General features: G+C 43.0%; 1 protein-coding gene across 1 annotated transcript in view; it reads left to right on the top strand.

The window, feature by feature from the left end:
* SUSD5 (sushi domain containing 5) overlaps positions 1-20,255 on the top strand; it is an 89,571-nt gene that overhangs the window by 57,891 nt on the left and 11,425 nt on the right. The window contains exon 4 of the mRNA XM_036760512.1: positions 5,487-5,675. Coding sequence (XP_036616407.1) covers positions 5,487-5,675 — 189 coding nt within the window. The remainder of the gene's footprint in view (positions 1-5,486; positions 5,676-20,255) is intronic.

Below are 20,255 nucleotides of genomic sequence, written 5' to 3'. Positions count from 1 at the left end.
CATCCTGAGTTAAACTCTGGCCTCAGACATTTCCTAGTTGTGTGACCCTGGGCAAGTTACTTAACCTTGTTTGCCTCAGTTCTATAAAATGAGCTGAAGAAGGAAATGACAAACCACTCCAGTATCTTTGCCAAGAAAACCCCAAGTGGTGTCACAAAAGAGTCAGACACAACTGAACAACAAAATAAATATTTCATTGTTTATGGGGAATTTTTCTTACTGGTGACTTCCTTGGGGTATATTATAGCCGAGTAGTAGCATCCCTGAATCAAAAGATGTGGACATTTTAGAGTTTTTGTTTGTTTGTTCCACTTAATGCCAAATTGCTTTCCAAAATGATCGGTCCACCAACAATGCACTATATCTTCCTGCAACCCTTCCAACATTGACTCTTCCCCTCCTTTGTCATCTTTGCTAGTTTATTGGGTTTGAGGTAAAACCTTGAATTGTTTTGTGTGTCTAAGTCATTTGAAGCATTCTTTTATATAGCTATTAATAGTTAGGACTGTTTATTCATATCCTTTGACCACTTATCAACTGGAGAATGGTATTTGGTCAAATTAATTTATCAAATAGGGATTTTTCCCTAAATAATTTATTTTTGGGGGGGTGATGCTTAACGAACACTGGAGTGTTGAGTTCCATTGTTTCTGCCTCTCCTTTGTCTGGTCTGTTCCACTGAACTACTTCTCAATCTTTTAACCAATGCCAAATGGTTTTGATGACTGCTCCTTTATGATATAATTTGAGGTCTGGAAGTGCTATTCCCACTTTCTTAGTACTTTTTTCATTATTTTCCTTGGTATCCCAGATCTTTTGTTTCTCCAAATGAATCTTGCTATTATTTTATCAAATAAAGCAAAGTCTAGGGCTCATTGCACTGAAATGTCAGGAAGGGGGAAGAGTGCCCTGGTGAAGAAGAAGAAGAAGAAGAAGAAGAAGAAGAAGAAGAAGAAGAAGAAGAAGAAGAAGAAGAAGAAGAAGAAGAAGAAGAAGAAGAAGAGGAGGAGGAGGAGGAGGAGAGGAGGAGAGGAGAGGGGGAGGAGGGGGAGGAGGAGGAGAAGAAGAAGGAGGAGAAGAAGAAGAAGAAGAAGGAGAAGAAGAAGAAGAAGAAGAAGAAGAAGAAGAAGAAGAAGAAGAAGAAGAAGAAGAAGAAGAAGAAGAAGAAGGAGGAGGAGGAGGAGGAGGGAGAAGGAGGAGGAGAGGAGGAGAAGAAGGGAGAAGAAAAGAAGGAGAAATAAGAAGAAGAAGAAGAAGAGAAGAAGAAAGAAGAAGAAGAAGAGAAGAACAGAGAAGAAAGAAAAGAAGAAGAAGAAGGGGAGGAGGAGGGAGGGAGGAGAAGGAGGAGAAGAAAGAAGAAGAAGAAGAAGAAAGAGAGAAGAGAAGAAGAAAAGAGAAGAAGAAGAAGAAGAAAGAAGAGAAGAAGAAGAAAGAAGAAGAAGAAGAAGAAGGAGGGAGGAGGAGGAGGAGGATGAGGAGGAGGAGGATGAGGAGGGAGGAGGAGAGGAGGAGGAGAAGAAGAAGAATGAGAAGGAAGGAGGGAGGAAAGAAAAGAAGAAGAAGAAGAAGAAAAGAAGAAGAAGAAGAAGAAGAAGAAGAAGAAGAAGAAGAAAAGGAAGTAAGAGGAGAAGGAGAGGAAAGAGAAGGAGAAGAAGGAGAAAGAAGGAGAGAAAGAAGAAGGAGAAGAAGAAGAAGGAGGAGGAGGAGAGAAAGAAGGAGAGAAGAAAAGAAGAGAAGAAAGAAGAAGAAGAAGAAGAAGAAGAAGAAGAAGAAGAAGAAGAGAAGAAGAAGAAGAAGAAGGAGAAGGAGAAGGAGAGAGGAGAAGGAGGAAAGAGAAGAGAAAGGAGAAGGAGAAGGAGGAGAGGAGAAGAGAAGGAGAAGAGAGAAGGAAAGAAGGAAAGAGGAGAAGGAGAAGAAGAAGAGGAGAGGAGGAGAGGAGAAGAAGAAGGGAGAAAAGAAGAAAAAAGGAAAGAAGAAGAAGAAGAGAGAAGAAGAAGAGAGAAGAAAAGAAGGAAAAGGAGAGAGAAGAACGAAGAAGGAAGACTAGAAGAAGAAGAGGGGAGAGGAGAGGAGGATAGGAGAAGAAGGAGAAGAGAAGAAGAAGAAGAGAAGCAGAAGAAGCTAAGAAGAAGAAGAAAGAAGAAAGAAGAAAGAAGAAGGAGAAGGAGGAGAAGAAGAAGAAGAAAGAAGGGGGAGGAGGAGGAGAAGGAGAAGAAGAAGAAGAAGAAGAAGAAGAAGAAGAAGAAGAAGAAGAAGAAGAAGAAGAAGAAAAGGAGGAGAAGAAGAAAAGGATGAGGAAGAGGAAGAGGAGGAGAATGATGTAAAGTATATAAAATCCACATGTAATAAAGAAGGAATTTTGAAAAAGAAGCAGTATAAAGCATCACATCAAAAACATGTATGATCAAAAGAGAAGACAGGCTGGTCATGTAGCAAGAGCAAGGGATAACCAATGGATAGCCCATGTGCTGGTTTTACAACATCAGAAGAATGTGAGGAAGGCTCCTGGCACGTTGGATGGTTCCCCTGTGGTAGATTTATGGGAGGATGTGAACCAGAGCTGCATAGAATGAACATGCATGGGATAGGTGGCAATCTGCCTAACTGAAGGGAAAATCCATACCAGAGACCCCAGACCCATTAGAGTACTAGAGTAATGATACTTACTAATATTGAAATATGACTAAAGAGCTGGCCTTGAAGCTAGGAAGGTCTGGGTTCAAGTTCTACCTTGAGCACATATGGATTGTGTGAGAAGGGGAAATGTCTTAACCTCTTAGTGCCCCCTAAGTCACTCTCTAAGACATAAGTTGTAGGGCAGGTGTTTATTCTCATAAGTGATGGAATCTCCTCTTTGAAGATTAACACTTAATTAACACTCAATGGGAGCTTCCAGGTAGACCTGTATAGCTTGTGGCCAAAGTGTTGGAGTCAGGAACACCTGAGTTCAAACACTGCCTTAGTCACTTACAAGCTGTGTGACCCTGGAAAAATCACTTGACCACTCTGGGCCTCCATTTCCTCATTTGTAAAATGAGAGCATTGAACTTGATCTCCAAGGCCCTTCCAATTCTAAATCTAGGATGTTGGTCTTGTAAGTCTGTAATTACAGGTCTGTCATCCCCCTACCCCCACCCCCAACAAAAATCTATTTATTGGGTCCTTTGAAGTTTGAAAAATCCTTATGTGTATCATCTTACTTGAGTTCCCCAGCAACCCTGCAGACAATTAGTACTAGGGTTATTTACTAGAATCATCAGCCACTGACTGAATCACTGAAAGTTGATGGTAAAGGCTGAAAACATTTTTGGCTTCCCTGAGGCAGAGAGAGGTCCCAGCCTTAGCTAGAGATGTTTCATTCTTTCCTTATTTGAGTCCAGAAGCAAAGGGATAGGAAACCCAGGGCACTAAATTCAAGCAGCTCCTAATTGGGAAGGCTGCTTCCTAAACTCAGCATATTTAGTTGAAATAGGAAGATTTCATCCAAGAGAGGCAGAAAACACCCAGGCCAAGTGGCTGGAACTTACTTATTGCATGTGTGTGGGAAACCCAGAAATCGATAGTAAATGGTCCGAGAATGTCAGGTGGGTTTTGGTGGTTTTCCTGAACCAGATTCTCCGCTTATGCCATTATGGAAATATCCTCTGATGGAGAAGATCTCCAGGGTCTTGTGGGATGGAATATTTTCCTTTCTATCTACTATTGAGCCTGGTCACCGTTCTTGGGTTTTCCTTTGGAGAAAATGGTGCTGTGTTTGGTTAATCATCTTTCTCAGTTCATAAAAATCCTTGTCACACTGTAGGGAGAATAGACTGCCTTCCCCCATCTTGTGTGGTAATAAAATTAGAGAGGATGAATGAGTGTATTCTGCAGCAGAGGCTATGGTTGGGAGGGTGCTGTTGAGGTTTCGGGGTGCTGGGACCCTGAAATAGCGACACACTGGGTCCTGCCCGAATCAATTCGACCCAAGCTTTCTTTCAGCCAAAGTAAAACAAAGTTTATTAAAGATCCACCATATTGGGTAGATTCTTAAGGAATCTGAACATTTGTATCACTAATGCCAGCAGGCCAGATTGAACTTTGAACCTTTGTAATGCTAATACGAGCAGGCCAGATAGAATCTGAGCGCTTTCATGGAAACAAGATGGACCTTGGACACAGAAAGACTGAGGGATGAATCCAGGGGTGACCAAGTAGTCTGAGGGTTCCAGGGATGGTCAGCAGCCCAGGGTGACTAGAGATGGAATCTAGGGAGGATCTTGATGGGAGTGGCCAGTAGCCTGGAGAATGGGATTAAGGGTGGGGAGTAGCACCTGGACCAGAGATTCGGACATAGTGATAATGAAAGTCTTATGGCTTCTAGGGAGCACCAGACCAAGTGGGGAAATCCAAGGAGATTTCAAGGTGGGGTTTTCCTGGGCCCTTTAGACAAATTGGGGTAAGGGACAAAGGTCTGGGCTTGGGCCCATGCTCCATCAATACCACAGGTGGAGTATATAGGACCGCCACCATGTTTTCCTGAGGTTCTTTTTTCTGAGAATTTGTGTGTCATAGATTCTGTTGGCAATGTGGTGAAGCTTGCAGTCCCCTTCTCAGAAAGCTTTTAAATGAATAAAATAAAATTCATAAGATTACAAAGAAAGACAATTATATTCAAATAGCTATCAAAAATATTTTTTAAATTTTATGAATTCCAAATTAAGCATCCCTGTAGTATTCTCTTTGTTGAAAAGGCCTATGTTCTCCATCACTGACTGCATCCAAATGAGATCCTAATAGGAGCAGATAGTAAGCAGAGAGGCCCACATTCTGAGAGAGGATTAGATGCCTGAGGGGTGGGGAGGGGGGCGGCGGGGGAGAGAAACAGACAGAGAGAGACAGAGAGAGACAGAGAGGGAGAGAGAGACGCTGGGCCTTTAAGGAATTAAATCCAACTAGGATTTAATTCAGGTTGACTAAAAGTCATCACCAGATAATAGTGGTTTCCATGAATGGAAACAAAGACTGTAATCCAGTCTTCTCTTGCCAGTCTAAAGAGCAAAGAGAGAGTAAAGCTGGCATTGAAGCTTCCCTTTTTTGGAGTCAATCCTATTTTTCACTCCAGTCCAAATGGAAGTAGAAGTGTAAGTGTGAAGACCAACAGTACAGTTGCCCATGTTGAAGCCATGTTGTTGACCCAAGAATGGCAGTCTCCTGGGCTTGTCATTCACAAATCTTTAGCCAATACTAAATGAGGAATGGGAAATAGTGGTGGGCAGAACAGATGCCTGAATCAAGGAAAATGGATTCCTTGTAGGGATTACTTCCTCTGTTCATGATGTTATCAGTAAGAAATATTGCTTTGGCAACTATTTTAGGAAAAACTTGGTGCAAGGGCACTCGCTGATGGACTGGAAATTTTAATAAGCTTTTCTTTCCCAAAGACTTAAAACCAGGAAGTGTTTTTCATAATTTATGAACAATAATCCTTTCCCCTCTCTCCTCAGACAAACCATGTGGGGATCCCCCTTCCTTCCCTCACACCATTCTACATGGCCATACTGGATTTGAGATGGGGGATGAGCTGCTGTACGTCTGTGCCCAGGGCTATGTCATGGGTCACAAAGAGACTGCCTTCACCTTGCTCTGTGACAGCTGTGGGGAGTGGTATGGACTGGTACAGGCCTGTGTGAAAGGTAAGCTTGTCATATTGGGATTCCTACAGAACGTTCCACGTGTAAAGCATGAGGGAGGCATGGCTAGAAAACAGGACTTTGTTTAAAAAAGATCTGGAGGTTTTAGTAGTTTGCAAGTTCAACTTGGGTCAGTTGTATGATATAGCAGCAAAGCTAATCCTAGCACAGTCCTGGGTTCAAGAAAGATGAAGAATAGTGCCCAGAATAAGGGCAGTCCAGAGTGCCACATTTTAGAAAGGATATTGATTTTTTTTTCTTTATTTAGTATTTTATTTTCTGTAGGTGCATGTAAAAATAATTTTTAACATTCATTTTTAAAACTTTGAGTTCCAAATTCTTTCCCTTCCTCCATCCCCAACCCCCCTCATTGAGAAGGCAGCAATTTGATATAGGTTATACATGTGTAGTCATGTAAAACACTTCCATAAAAGTCGTGTTGTGAAAGAAAACATAGACCAAAGGGGAAAAAAAAACTCAAAAAAAATTAAGTAAAAAAAGTATGCTTCAATCTGTACCCAGACACCATCAGTTCTTTCTCTGGGGATGGATAACATTAGAAAGGACACTGAAAGGCTGGAATGCCTCCAGATGATGAAGAAACAAGAAGACTAGAGACCAAGACTTGAGGATGGATCCAAGGAATTAGAGGTGGTTGGCCTAGAGAAGAGAGGGAAGACATGTCTTCATGGGAGTAGGATAGTCAATGTGGAAGAGGAATTATAATTATTCTGCTTGATCTCAGAGGCCAAAACCAAGAGCCAGCCATCAAAGTTGCTTTGAAGAATATTTTGACTCCATATGAGAACTTCCCAAAATGGAATGGGATGCTTTGGGAGGCAGTGGCTTCCCCATTCTTGGAGTTGTTTAGTAGAGTCTAGATAACTACTTGTTCACAGTACTATAGAGGATATTCCTGTGCAGGTATGGGATGGATTAGAAGGCCTCTTGAGTTCCTTTCAATCTTGAGATTCCATTTCAAAGGCAGCAACCCCATCCGTCTAAGTTCAAGAAAATTTAGGGGTGATAAATAATAAATGTCAGTGTGAGAGGAAACCACAGCTTGGATCCATCTTTCCAACAGCATCCCAAGCCTTTTTTTGTTAGAAAATAGCTCAGCTCTTTCCAGAATTCAATCTTCTTTGGTGTCTTTCAGTCAAAAATTAGGATGGGCTAAAAATAAGGAATCTAATGAGGCAGAACTTTTGTCTGGACGTGCCCTTGTTTGGCTGTCTCTGGGCTGAGGTGTGTTAGAAAACACCTCGATGGTGTTTGCTGGCCCTGGAAACTCTGCTTTGGGGCCTTGCCTTGTGGCCATTGGACAGGCCCATGGCCAGCTTTGCGGAAGCTCTTCTGTCCTGCTGTTTTCTCACAGAATTCGGAGGCCATATTGAACTACTCATCAAGTCTATTTCCAAGGTACCAACAGTGACTTCAGCCTCCTCTTTCTCTTTACAGGAGGCAGCCAGTCTGTAATTAAATATCTATTAAGTGCCTACTCTATGCCAGGCAAGGAGGTTCTCAGTTCCTATTTTATGGCATAAGGAGACTCCTTAGTAGAAGCTTCCTCAGACCAAGTTCAGTCAATGAGAGAATTAGTTGCTTCAGGTCACGTTGCTGCCTTTCGCCACCAGGAGAGGAGGCCTGCTCAGGCTTATAAGGATATGGTTAAAAACCCAATGTCACGATAGTTCACCTCCTACCACCCCTTCACTGCTACCCCTCCCCCTTCCTACCCTCCACTGGGCTTTTGTCATATCCTTTCTGCAACTAACCCATCCTTCCGGGATTTGAGCCCTTCCCCGCGCCCATTCTCTACTTCCTTTCCCCCTTCTCTATTATATCTTCTCTTTCCTGCTTAAGGAAGGGACTGAGGTTATTCAACTCAAGAAAGAGAAAGCTGAGGGTGGGGGAAAGGGGGTGCCTAGTTGTTTGAAGGATAATTATATAAAAGATGGTAAACATTTTGTTTTCTCTTCTCAACATCTTCCCCAGCACTGCCAACGTGATTTTCCTAAGCATGGGTCTGACCATGGGACTCCCCTCCCCAATTATCTCCAGTGGCTTCCTATTACCTTAAAGATAAAATATAAACTCCTCTGTTGTATATAAAACCTTCCATAACCTGCCCTGAGCTTACCCCTCTATGTAGCCTTATCACGAATTATTCCCCTTCGCACATACTATAGTACAGAGTGCCTTTCATAATGTTCTTCATACACTAGTACTAGCAATAATAGTAATAATAACTGGCATTTATATAGCTCTTTAAAGTTGGCAAAGCACTTTACAAATACTTTCTCATATTATCCTCACAACTATCCTGGGTGGTAGGTGTTCTTATTATCGCCATTCTAGAGATGAGGATACTGAGGCTGAGAGGTTACATGACATGTGCAGGGTTGCACAGCTAGCTATCTCACTTCTTTGTCTCTTTGCATAGGCTCTCCCTCATGCCTAAAATGCGTTTCTTCCTTTCCACCACCTCTGGCTTCCTTCAAGATTCAATTTAAGCATCAACTTCTTCATAAAGCCTTCCCCTATCCCTCTGGTCGCCAGTGCCTTCTCCCCAAATAATCTTGTATCTATCTACTTTGTGTATTTGTATTAATGAAGGCTATCTCAACATGGTTCATATGGAGACCAGAATAGGTATATCTGCAGCCTTTTCTCCCTCCACCCTTCTCCGAGGGAGACTTTAATTCCTGCCAGGAGGGGAAACAGGAAATGGAGTGCAGGGACTGAACCTTTCTGCTCTGCTTAGAGTTGGGTATTGGGCTAGAATTATGTCTATTTGTTCCCTTAAACATTCTTAGTTTAGGGCATTTAGTTCTCAGTTCGAGCTAAACTCCTGATCAGTGTTCATTAATGGGAAAGGAAAGACCCGAGTTCTAGATGCAAAGTTTGACTTCATTCCACCAAATACCAGTTTCACAATGAACACACACATAGCCTATGGCAAAGAAACCTATTTATCCAAATCCATAGCAAAAGAGAAGTCAGAGAGAGTATGCATATAATATACCAGGCAATACAGCGTGAAGGAATTCTCCCTTTGGGAGCAAGGTATCTCAGTGCAATGGAGAGAGACAGGGACAGACACAGAGAGAGATAGACAGACAGAGACAGAGAGAGTCAGAGTGCCAATTCTCACCCAAGGGGAAAATTCCCCTAAGCTTCTAGCGTCCCAAGCCAAGGATAGGGACATGATGGAGACTGCTAGCTCTTCTCATGTTGGCCTCTTCCCAGATTATTTCTCCCTTCATGGCCCTGAAGAGAGGTTGGAATCCCACATGTCTTCTCTCTCAATGCTAGAAGCTGAAAGTCCCCAAAGAGACTAGAGAGCCTGAAGAAAGGGAATTTCTCATTCTCTACTACTCTGACCAAGTTTCCTCCAAACCTGACTACTGGCATGAGGCATTGATCGCCACCAATGAACAGAGGATTCTATACCAGTGGGTTTGGGGGCTCAGGTTACACACACACACACACACACACACACACACTCACACACACACACGCATAATACACAAGTACACACACATAAACACGCACACACACATCTCACTTTCAGATACATGTATGTATCTATAAACCTGTGTATTTATATCTATATAGATTGGTTGGTTGTTGTCCTTCGTTCTCAAAGAGGACCAAAATGATATCACTATGCTTGAGTCAAGATTCATTGTGTCCGACTGTGGGTGATCGGGCCAATATGAGTTCAGAATGCTTTACCACAAGTCAGGCACAAATAGTCTGGGTGGACATTTCGGGGAGGGTACTCCAAACTTGCGCATCCTGCATTTCCTTTGAGTTGTTTCAATTCTGCTTTGCTCATAGAGCCCAGCACCTTCTCTGATGTGGGCATACCATGCTGAGCAGTCCTGTGCCAATGTCTCCCATGTCACACAATCAATTCCAATAGATACATATAGATAGATCTATACGCATATGTATATCTATATAGATCTATCTATCTTTCTATCAGAAAGGGAGATTTATGTGCATACAGAGATATACACAGAGACAGTCTTTCCCAACTAGACTATACTTTTCCAGGTCAGGGCCTGATTTCATTTCTGTCTTTTTATCTCCAGTGCACAGCACAGAGTTGGTGCTTAATAAACGCTTATTGATAGATTCATTCTCAGTTTTCTTGTTGCCAGCTTACTGTTTACTTGTATGGTCAGTTAGCTGGACAAATTAAGGATGGCGCTCCACTGCTACCCAGAGGGGAAGAGGGGAATGGCCCAAACTGAACTGTGGGGAGCTTAGCCTAGGTAGGAAGGAAGTTTGTACTAGAACTAATCCTGTTCGTAGATGCTAATATTGATACCTATCATTAACATAAAACTTCAATGCAACTCATCATTTGAAAAAAGAACTTATTAAGCACCTACAAGGCAATAGCTGGCACTTTTCAAGATCCTAGGGATACAAAGACAATAACTTAGAATTATCTGCCCTGAAGGGCTTACCATCTACTGGGGATGCGAATGGGATGGACATAACACATAGTAAGGAAATACAAAATCATACAAAATAATTTCGAGAGGGAGTGACTGCTAATACCTGGGACAGAGTGAGGAGTAAAAATAGTGAGTTTTTAAGTGGCACAGTGGACAGAGCACCTGTAATCAAGCCTGTAATCAGAGAGACCCAAGTTCAAATCCAACCTTAGACACTTACTAGCTGTGTGACCCTAGACAAGCCACTTTACCTCTATTTGCCTCAGTTTCCTCATCTAAAAACTGAGGATAATAGTAGCACCTACCTCCCAGGGTTGTTGTGAGGATCAAATGAGATAACCATTGTCAAACACTTAGCACAAGGGCCTGGCACATATTAAGTGCTATAGAAATGTGTTTTCTTTTTTTTTATTATTAACATTTACACAGTGCTTAACCTTTACATTATCTCATTTAAGCCTCACAACAGAGCTGTGAGGTAGGTACTACATTTTACAAATGAAGAATTTGAGGTTCAGTTATTAAGTGCCTAAGGTAGGAGTTGAACCCAGGCCTTCCTCATGCCAAGTCTAGTGTCTTATTAACCCCAGGCCCCCCAGAGGACCTAGTAACCCATGGCCATGGATACCTTAAGTGATGTTTTAGATGTATAGAAGATGATTATGACTTTACTTAAATACAGATTGAAGATGGCCTAGATTAATTAGGGGTTTGATGATTAGGTAATTGATTTTTCCAGGTAATCAACCATAGAAGAAAATAAGGAGCTTTGGACATGAAAACTGAAGAAACCTAATAACCAAGCTAACGTCTGTAACTGGGCTGTTAGTAGCAAGACAGGTCTAGAGAATCAATCTTCTAAATGGCTGGCATTTAATTATAATTAATATTCTCTCCCCCTCTCTTTTCTCTTTCTGTCTCTCTTCTCTCCTCTTCTCTCTACCTTTTTCTCTCTTCCTTTCTCTCTCTCTCTCCCCCCCTTTCTTTTTTATGTCTACTCTCCTCTTCTCTTCTCTCCTCTTTATTTCTCTCTCCTTTCCATTTCTCGTCTCTCTCCTGTCTCTTTTTCTCTCTCCTTTCTCTTTCTGTCTCTCTTTCTCCTTTCCTCTTCTCTCTCTCTTCTTTTTCTTTCTCCTCTGTCCTCTGTCTCTCCCTCTCTCCTCCCCATTTCTCTCTTTCTCCTCTCCTTTCCTCTTCTCGCTCTCCTCTGTCCTCTCTGTCTCTGTCTCTCTCCTCCCCTCCCCCCCCCCCAGAGCAATTCCTTTGGTCAGGATGTTAAAGTCCCTTGATGGCAGAGCTGTTATCCCAAAGCCAAGCTGGAGCTCCCATTCTGCCAGGATGGTTCAGACATTCCTTAAGAAACTCACTGGTCTCCACATAGCAGTTGTAGGCCAAGGTTCCTAGAACAAGAGACCCTTAACAGTCTCTTAGACATTGAATGTGATGCTCAGTGAGAAGGTATTTGTGGGGAGAGGGGAAGAGGAGACAGGATGCTCTTAGAAATGTAGGGGCTCTTGTTCTCCCCATTTCCCAAGCTAGGACTCAGCAGATTTTTACAAAAGTCCTTTTCCCTCCTCCACTGTGGCCCATTTTTCTCACTAAGTGTAAGGGTGCCAGTTGTCCTTACCCACCTGCACTAGAAGATCAGATCCAAACCCTGGTCCTGGAGGGTTGATCTTGTGTGGTTTTTTTCTTTCTTCTTCTCTCTCCTCTTTTTCCATGCTTGACATGGTCACACAAAGGTTGGACCTGACCCACACCAGAGCCTTTTAGTAGACTTCTTGTATTTACTGAATGAAGGAGACAAGGCCATTCCTGAAGCTAGAGTAGTCACAGGAGACTGTTTTTAGAGCCATTTGGTGGAGCTGAAGCTACTACCTGCTCTAGGGAGCCAAGGTTATTGTTCATCAAAGCAGGAGAGGTCTAGGTGGATTCTGTATGTCTGGAGCCACACTGGTTTTCTGAGCTCCCACTGTTGCCTTCTTACAGCCTGGGCTATGGAACTCAAAAGCTTTGCTTTTAGACTCAATCATGATTTGGGAGACAGGTGGTCCTTGAGCCCTTTACTGACATGCCACTGAGTGGGTCACTGGTTCTCAAAGTGCAGTCTCCAAGGCCCTTTCAGGGGCTTCTCAGAGTCAAGACTATTTCTATTATAACAATAATATGTTAATCTTTAATGTTGGAAATATCAATAGGCACAACTCACAAAACAAAAAGCCTTTTGGGGAAACCAAGCATAAAGGAGTCCTGAGAGCAAATGTCTGAGGATCACTAGAGTCAGTTAAGGCGTAGCTAATTAGTGCGGTGGATAGAGCACTGGGCCTGAAATCAGGAGGACCTGAGTTTGAATCCAACCCCAGACACTTACCAGTTGTGTGACCCTGGGCTAGTCACTTAACCCTGTTTGCCTCAGTTTCCTTGTAGTCACTTAACCCTGTTTGCCTTAGTTTCCTCATTTGTAAAATGAGTTGGAGAAGGAAATAGCAAACCGCTCCAGTATCTTTGCCAAGAAAACAAAAGAGTTGGTCCTGACTGAAAGCAACTGAACATGCATACACACAGAAGCCATTAATCTGCACATTATCCGTTTTAAAGTACCCGATTTGGTTTGATCCAGTGAATATCTGTTAAACCTTGCTATCTGCGTTGCCCCAAACTAGGTACTAGAAGACATAAGGATGAATAAGGTATGGTGCCATAGTTTCAGAGGCCTAATGATAAAGCATTCCACCCCCTCCCGATAGAGATGTGATGGACTAAATATACAGAATGACTCACACAGTTGTAGACATGGTAAATATGGGAATTTGTTTTGCTTGTCTATGCATATTTGTGACATGGGTTTTCTTTTTCATTTTTTCACCCAGGGGAAGGTCTGGGGAAGTAGGAGGATGAGAAAATAAATACTTGTTCATTGAAAAAAGAATAAAATGTAATTTAAAATATAAGTAAATAAATGACAATTTAAAAAAATAAAGCATGGTCCTTGACCTCAAGTAGCTCATAGCTAATGGGATGATGAAACACATACACAAGTAATCTCACATCAGTACATCAAGGATCTACGATCTTGTCTGTGAATATTTCTTCCACTGACTAAGATCATGGAGCTGCCATGTTTTATGGAGCTTCTGGGGCCAAAAAACTTTAGTACACTGCAGCTAACCTAGTGATGACTCTCTCTTACTAGGACTAGGCTGGCATTATAAAGAGACATATAGTCATTACTGGACCCACATTGTCTTTCCAACCGTGGTGGGACCTGCCAGAGCTGATGCCCAGCTGGCATGGGCATTAAAGTATCCAGGGTCATCCGCCATCCCCATGATGAGGCATAAGAGGACTTTTGGTGAATACAAATACCTATTGTTCAAAAGGGAAAGAAGGTTGGCATCAGAGGGCCTGGGTTCAAATCCTACTCTGCTATATTCAGTCAGCAGTCAATCAACAAGCATTTATTATGCACCTACTGTGTGCCAGGCACTGTGATAAATACAGTAGATATATAGAAAGGCAAAAGACAGTCCCGGCTTTCAAGGAACTCGAAGTCTAAAGAGGGAATCAATTTGCAAAGAAAGAAGATGTACAAAGGATAAATTGGAGATAAACAAGAGAGGAAAGGTATAGCTTTAGGCAGATCAGGAAAGCCTTGCAGAAGGCAGGTATTAACTAAGATGTGAAAGAAGGCAGAGGAAGCAGGAGGAAGAGATGAGGAAGCATTGGGGGGCCAAGGGGTGGGGGGAAGAGGGGGAAGCCAGTGAAAACATCCAGGGGTCAGGAGATAGAATGTCTATTATGAGGAGCAGCAAGGAGACCCCTGTCACTGGTTTGCAGAGAACAGGGGAAAGTGTGAGGAGTAAGACACAAGAGGGGTAGAAAGTAGCCAGGTTATGGAGGGCTTTCAAAGCCACATATGCTTTCTGAATGACCTTGGTCAAATTAGTTCACCCCCTTCTCCCCCTCCTTAGTTTACTTATCTGTAAAATGGAGAAAGTGGGGACAGATTAGATTATCTCTTAGATCCCTTGCCCTTCTAAATCCTGTGATTCTGTGACCTTATGATAGGAGAAGCTCAATGTAAGATCAGAGTCACTTCACCTAAAATGATGATCTTTACTGTGGGCCGTGACACATGGAACTGGGGAGAAGTGAGTTAACTCTCCCAACCTCCCCCCTCAGCCTCCTGACTTTTCACAACACCAGCTGGGACCGTTGGAAGAAAATTATGGTGCAGACCTGGGCTGATTTGTTTTAATTTTACCCCCCCCAGGTGGGGTTGATCTGGGACCTAGCTATGTGCTTCGGGGCAAACAGTGTATAAAAATGGGCATGTGGGAACCCCTTTGCCGACAGCTTCTAAAGTCCTTACCAGTGGCTTTTATCCTCTGGACTGCTCTTAACTCCCCAGGGAAAAGCTTTTTACCAGGGGTCTTTAGACAGGGTTTTATTACATGGATTATTCTTTTGAATTCTTTGGCTCTGAGTGATCCATTTCACTCAGTGCCTGAACAACCTGGAAATCCCTTCCGGTTCTCAGCCTATATAACCCTGTGATCTGACAGTGGGGAGTCATTAAAAGAGAATTGTATGTTTGTAGCACTCAGGTCAAACTTTTGTTCCTGGTCATTCTCTATAGCCATTTCTGGAGTGTTCCTCTGTTTTTTCAGAGAATTGATATCTGGGTAGCAATAGAGGTACCCAGAGTGTGTCGAGACCCTGTCATTTAAATTATTTGAAGGTATTTAAGAAAGTCATCTGTGAATCATCCAGTCTTCTGGCTTCAGTGATTCTCATTGCCCACTATTTTCCCAATGTCCCATGGCCACAGATAATAGAAAACTAGCTCTGGTCTTCCAGTTTCAAATTCTAAAGCTACTTTTTAGCACTTGGGTTATCTTGGGCAAATAACTGAACTAAATGTGATCTTCCAGAGTTTTTTAGGCTCTCAATCCTCTGATCCTTTGACTAAAATGTTGAAATCAGTGATCTTTCTGACAAAAAGCTGCTTTAATTTTCCATTTAAGATAAGCAAGAGTCAGGTGGGTGTAGGTAGGGTCCAGAGAGGGACTGGGTGTAGCCAGAGTCCTGGGGCTCTGGGGAAGGCATGGGCGAAAGGTATGGGCTTATCTTCAACCCTTCCAGCCCCATGGAAGCAGAACTACAAGTGACCAATGTCTTCAGGGGGTTATGCTCCCTGGTCTTCTTGTTGGGTGTTTTGATGCCATCTTATTGTAACCTAAACTTTTTTTTCTCCAGTTCTGGTCATTTGAACATATAATTTAGGGTTAGGCAAGACAAAGAGGTCAACTCTTTTATGTTACAGATGAGACAAGTGAGGTTGTGGGTGCTTTAGCAGGGATTTGAACCCAGATCTTGAAGCTACACTGGGTTCGGAGTTAGAAAACCTGGACTTGAGAGGGAGTATGATAAGTGGATAGAGAACTGAACTTGGAATCATGATGACCTGAGTTCAAATCCTGCCTCAGACATGTAATAGCTATGCAAACCTGGACAAATCACTTACTTTCCTAATGCCACCATTTTCCTCATGTAAAATGAGAAGGTTGTACTCAATATCCTCTAAGGTCCTTCAGGGTCTAAAATTAATAATCCCGTATGACCTCAGGCCAGTCACTTTCCTTCTCTGGCCATCACTTTATCTGTAAAATGAAATGGTTGGACCAGATGTCTGATGTCCCTTCCAGGTGGTCCAAATCCTTTGATTCTATGGCGGGACACTGTCCTGGGCACAAAAAAGCACTCAACATATTACTGGCAGAAGTAGTTGGAGAGGCCCTTCATTCTGTCTTCCTATTCCAGCAACTTAAGAATCTCTTTCTTCCAGGCTCCCAAACCAGAGAACTGCCCTTGCTGCCTGCTTGACTCTGATCAAAGTGAAGAGGCCCAGCATGATGGCAGAACCATGCGCTTACTTTTGGATGAGTTATTTTCTAGTCAAGCTCTTTCATTTCTCCTTTTGTCTCCCTCTGACTTTTGCTTCATTTCTTCCTTTGCCCATCATTCTATTAAATCAGTAATGGCCAGGCCTGGAAACAGTATTTCAAAATCTCTGCCAACATCCCCGATGGGTACTGAGTAGCATCAATCCTTGTTCCTGCCATTCCTTTATGCTCTATAAAAATAAAATAATAGCTAACATTTACATAGCACTTAGGGTATGTCAAACATTCATTTAATCCTTACAACAACCCTAGAATGTAGGTGCTATTATTACCCCCACTTTATAGATGAGGAAACTGAGGCAGACAGGTTAAGTGACTTGCCTCAGTTCATATAGCCAGTACGTGTATAAAGCTGGATTTGAACTCAGGTCTTCCTGACTCCAAGCCAGGTACTCTATCCACAGGGCCACCACAGAGCAGTCATGACTGGTACTAGAAGTAGGAAGGAAGAGGGATATGTTGACCTCAAAGTAACAAAAATGATTTCTTTAAAGTAGTAGCCTGTGGATAGCTCTGAGAAACACTACCAGATTCTGCCCATTTTACATTCCAAACAAAGAAAGTTAGCAATGCGTATGGAAGGGTCCTTCTTCTCCCACTCAGCCTCCCTCCAAATCAATGGTCTCATTATCTATGTAGTTTTGCAAGTAGCCCAAGATATGGGATGGACAAGAGATTGGCGGGAGAGAGGACCAAGGATCAGGGGCAATATAGCCCTTGAGGTGAGGATTAGGAGGGCAGAATAAGGGATTGTGGTGAGAGGAGGTCATGAAGGAACGCATAGAATAGAGATGATAAAAAGTGAGGGATTGGATTGTGGGGAGTACAGTGAAAAGATGAGTGAGATAGGGTAAACAGAGGTAAGAGTGGGAAAACTCCAGGTAAGGAACAGATGTGAAGGAATCCAGCTAGCCTGATGGCGCCGGGGCCATAAGCATACTGAGTAGCCCACAAAGATGTTTTGAGTGTCTGCTATCACAGAACGTTTGGCCGCTGCCTATCTGGGCAAAGGATGAATGGTCCTTGGATTGATTGGCTCACCTGCTGTAACACTGTGCACATGTCTGTGGTTAAAAGATGGTGGGATCTGAGAGTGATACCTGAGAAGCTGCTGGAATGCTAGCCAGGCTGTCTCCATGTGGCCGACTTCCATGGCCTGCCTTGACTGGACGTCGACCAGGGCAGACGCAGCCCAAACTCACCTGACAGGCCTCGCTGCTGCCGCTGCCTGTTATTAATGACGCTGGTTGGGTTTCAGCTCAGGCAGCCCATTTATGGCCAGCTGTATGGGATCTCTGAATGATGAAATGCAAATATGATTGAAGTGTCAAAAATAGAGCCTTGGCCATCCAGGAATGACTGAAATCACATACACTAAACCATTCCCGTATGTGAGCTCTCAATTTTTTGGTGTCTAGTGGCAGCCGCAGAGAAACAAAGAAATACATCATAATCAAATAATTTGTGGTAAGAGGCCCTCCAGCACATTACACACATGAGGTAATAGCCCATAATTTCTAATCGAAAAAACTTTTTGAGGAAAAAAGGTCCTGAAGAGTTACTGTTTCCTGTCTTTCCCATCATGAAAGGGGACTTGTTCTAACAGAGAACACAAGCATATTCAGCCTAAACATAGCAACCTTTGGCAGGGGACTGGGAAATGTATGTTTTTGCGGTTTATTATTATTTCTTCTGCAGCAGAGAGAACATACTCTTCCCGTACCCCTTGTCCTCTGCCCCTGCCTGCCCAAGAAAGAACCTGGGATGTAGTATTACAGTTCAGAACAGATTTAGGGGTGAAAAAAAAAGTGCTGTCACGCTTGTGGAATGGTGAAGTTCTGAGGATCAGGGTACAGGTTTGCTATGGAATCAATGGCTTGTTCCTTTGCTGCACGTTTTCACGCGGGAGTGGGGTGCTCAGAGCATGGAGAGTAGAGGAATGAAGCCTTTTGGCGGGGAGGTGGGGGGGAGACTCTCTGAAATGGTTTACAGATAACAGTCTGGACAAAACAGCCATACTTCCTTCTGGGCAGTGGTCAGAAAAGAAGAGTATTTTCTATCCAGGTTTCTTACTTATTTACAGTGATGTGTGGTAGTGGTATAGACAGAGCCCTGGATTCAGAGTTCGAACCTCTCCCCCACCTCCATATCCTCCCCTCCCCCCTGCTCTGTGTGACTGCAGGCAAATCATTGGATCACTCTGGGTCTCAGTTTTCTCATCTGGCACAAGAAGAGGGTGGGCTAGGTGACTAGAATATTTCTGAAACCCTTTTCAGCTCCTCTAACCTTGGTTCAAGTCCCGGTTCTGACAGTTGTGAGCTGTGCGGCCTTGGGTGAATGGTTGAAACTTTCTGAGCCTGAGTTTCATCATCTGTAAAGTGCCAAGACTGGACCACCCTCAAGGCCCTTCCCTCTCTATAGATTTCTAGTATCAGATCTGATGCTTAGGAGTTACATGCTCCTGAGCAAGGTGCTCAGAACTGGCAGGGGCCATACAGATGATCTAGTGCCCTTCCCATTGTACAGATGATGAAACCGAGTCCCAGAGAGAAAAAGGGATTCATCTAAGATTACATAGCTGAGGATCGGCAAAACTGAGGTTCAGACTGCAGTCCTCAGCAGCCTTTCCACTGAGCCATGCTATAATTTTCACTGCCTTTAAGGGTGCCAAAATGCTTTGCTATAACATTCTTTCTCAGTTGTTACCCACCCATTTTGTAGACAGAAAAACCAAGGTCAGGTGCACCCTGTTAAAGTAACTTGACTAGTATCCTGTTGCAAGTTGGTGGTAGAGTTAGGAAGAAAACCCAGCTTTGGACTTACGGTTCCCTAGCTGGCTCAGCTTGATCCCAAATAGCTACCCTGAAAGCCTCAGTTTATAGATACAGCTTTCACATTTGCCTAATTAACTAATCAATCAATAAGCATTTATTACTCATCTATTGTGTGCCAGACACTGTACTAGAAGCCAGGGATACAGATACGAAAACGAGCAAGTCCCTGCCCTCAAGAAGCTTATATTCTCCTGGAAAATGTAGCATGTACACAGATGAGTAAAAAGAGGATGTATATAAAACAAAGTTTTTTTTAAACGGGCTTTCCAGGGGGTGGATGGACTAACTGGGGGAATCAGGATAGGCCCTGTGAAGGAAGTGGCATTTTAGCTGAGCCTTGAAGGGAGTTAGGAATTACAAGAGGTGGAGACAGAGAGAGAGAGAGAGAGAGCAATCCAAATACGGTGGACAGCCTGTACAAAAGCCCAATAGGAAACAGCAGGTAAGGCCTGTTTTTGCCTAAAATGGCCTGATTTTTTGATAGGAACTTATTTGACGGGCTGCCATGTAAGAAGATGGATTAGGCTTGTTCTGTTTGGCTCCCACTTGGGTGGAAGTTATCCATAAACCATCGAGAGTAGTAGATTTTGGCTCCATATAAGGAAAAACTTCCTAAGTATTACAGTGATCCAAGAGTGGAGAAGGCTACCTCGATGGAGCAGTAAGTTCTCTGCTACTGGAGTCCTTGAGGTAGAGGCTAGATTATCATTATTTTGAGAATTCTAAACAAGATTCATGATTTGCATGGTGATTATATCAAATTACTTCGAAGGTGCCTTCCAAATCAAAGACTTGATGAACCAAGAAACAAAAAATTATTAGTTGAATCAAGGTTGTACTAAAAGTAAAATTAACAAAACCAACATGCATTGTTATTCACCCAGCATACCTTGTAATTTGCTCAGAGTGGGTGATCACATGGCTGTTTATAAAGTGGGGGCCAACAAAACCAGTCTAGGTCCCTGCTTTGATGTGACTCAGTGAGGGTTCTTCTCTTAATGGGAGGATACCATGGAAAGATGTCCTTTGCACTGATATGTTTTCAACTTGTCCTCATCCTATGCCTGGCCATTAGGGAAACAGAGAATTTCCTTTTGCCATTTAGAGAACTGGGTGATGATGTGGTATTTAGGTGGGGAGTCAGAGGCCGGCTGGCGAGTGATGGCGGAAGCACACTTTTTGTTTTTTAACTTTTCCATTTAAGAAAGAAGCCCTCGTACATCAATGCTTTATAATGTCATCTTCCAGATTGGCAGGGATCGAGACTTTGGGAGGCTCTTTGGTGTGTCACAAGAGCTCCAGATGACATGC

Source organism: Trichosurus vulpecula, chromosome 5, assembly GCF_011100635.1.
Source record: "Trichosurus vulpecula isolate mTriVul1 chromosome 5, mTriVul1.pri, whole genome shotgun sequence".
Taxonomy (NCBI): domain Eukaryota; kingdom Metazoa; phylum Chordata; class Mammalia; order Diprotodontia; family Phalangeridae; genus Trichosurus; species Trichosurus vulpecula.
Note: the sequence above shows the minus strand (reverse complement) of the source record. Positions and strands in the feature narration are given on the sequence as shown.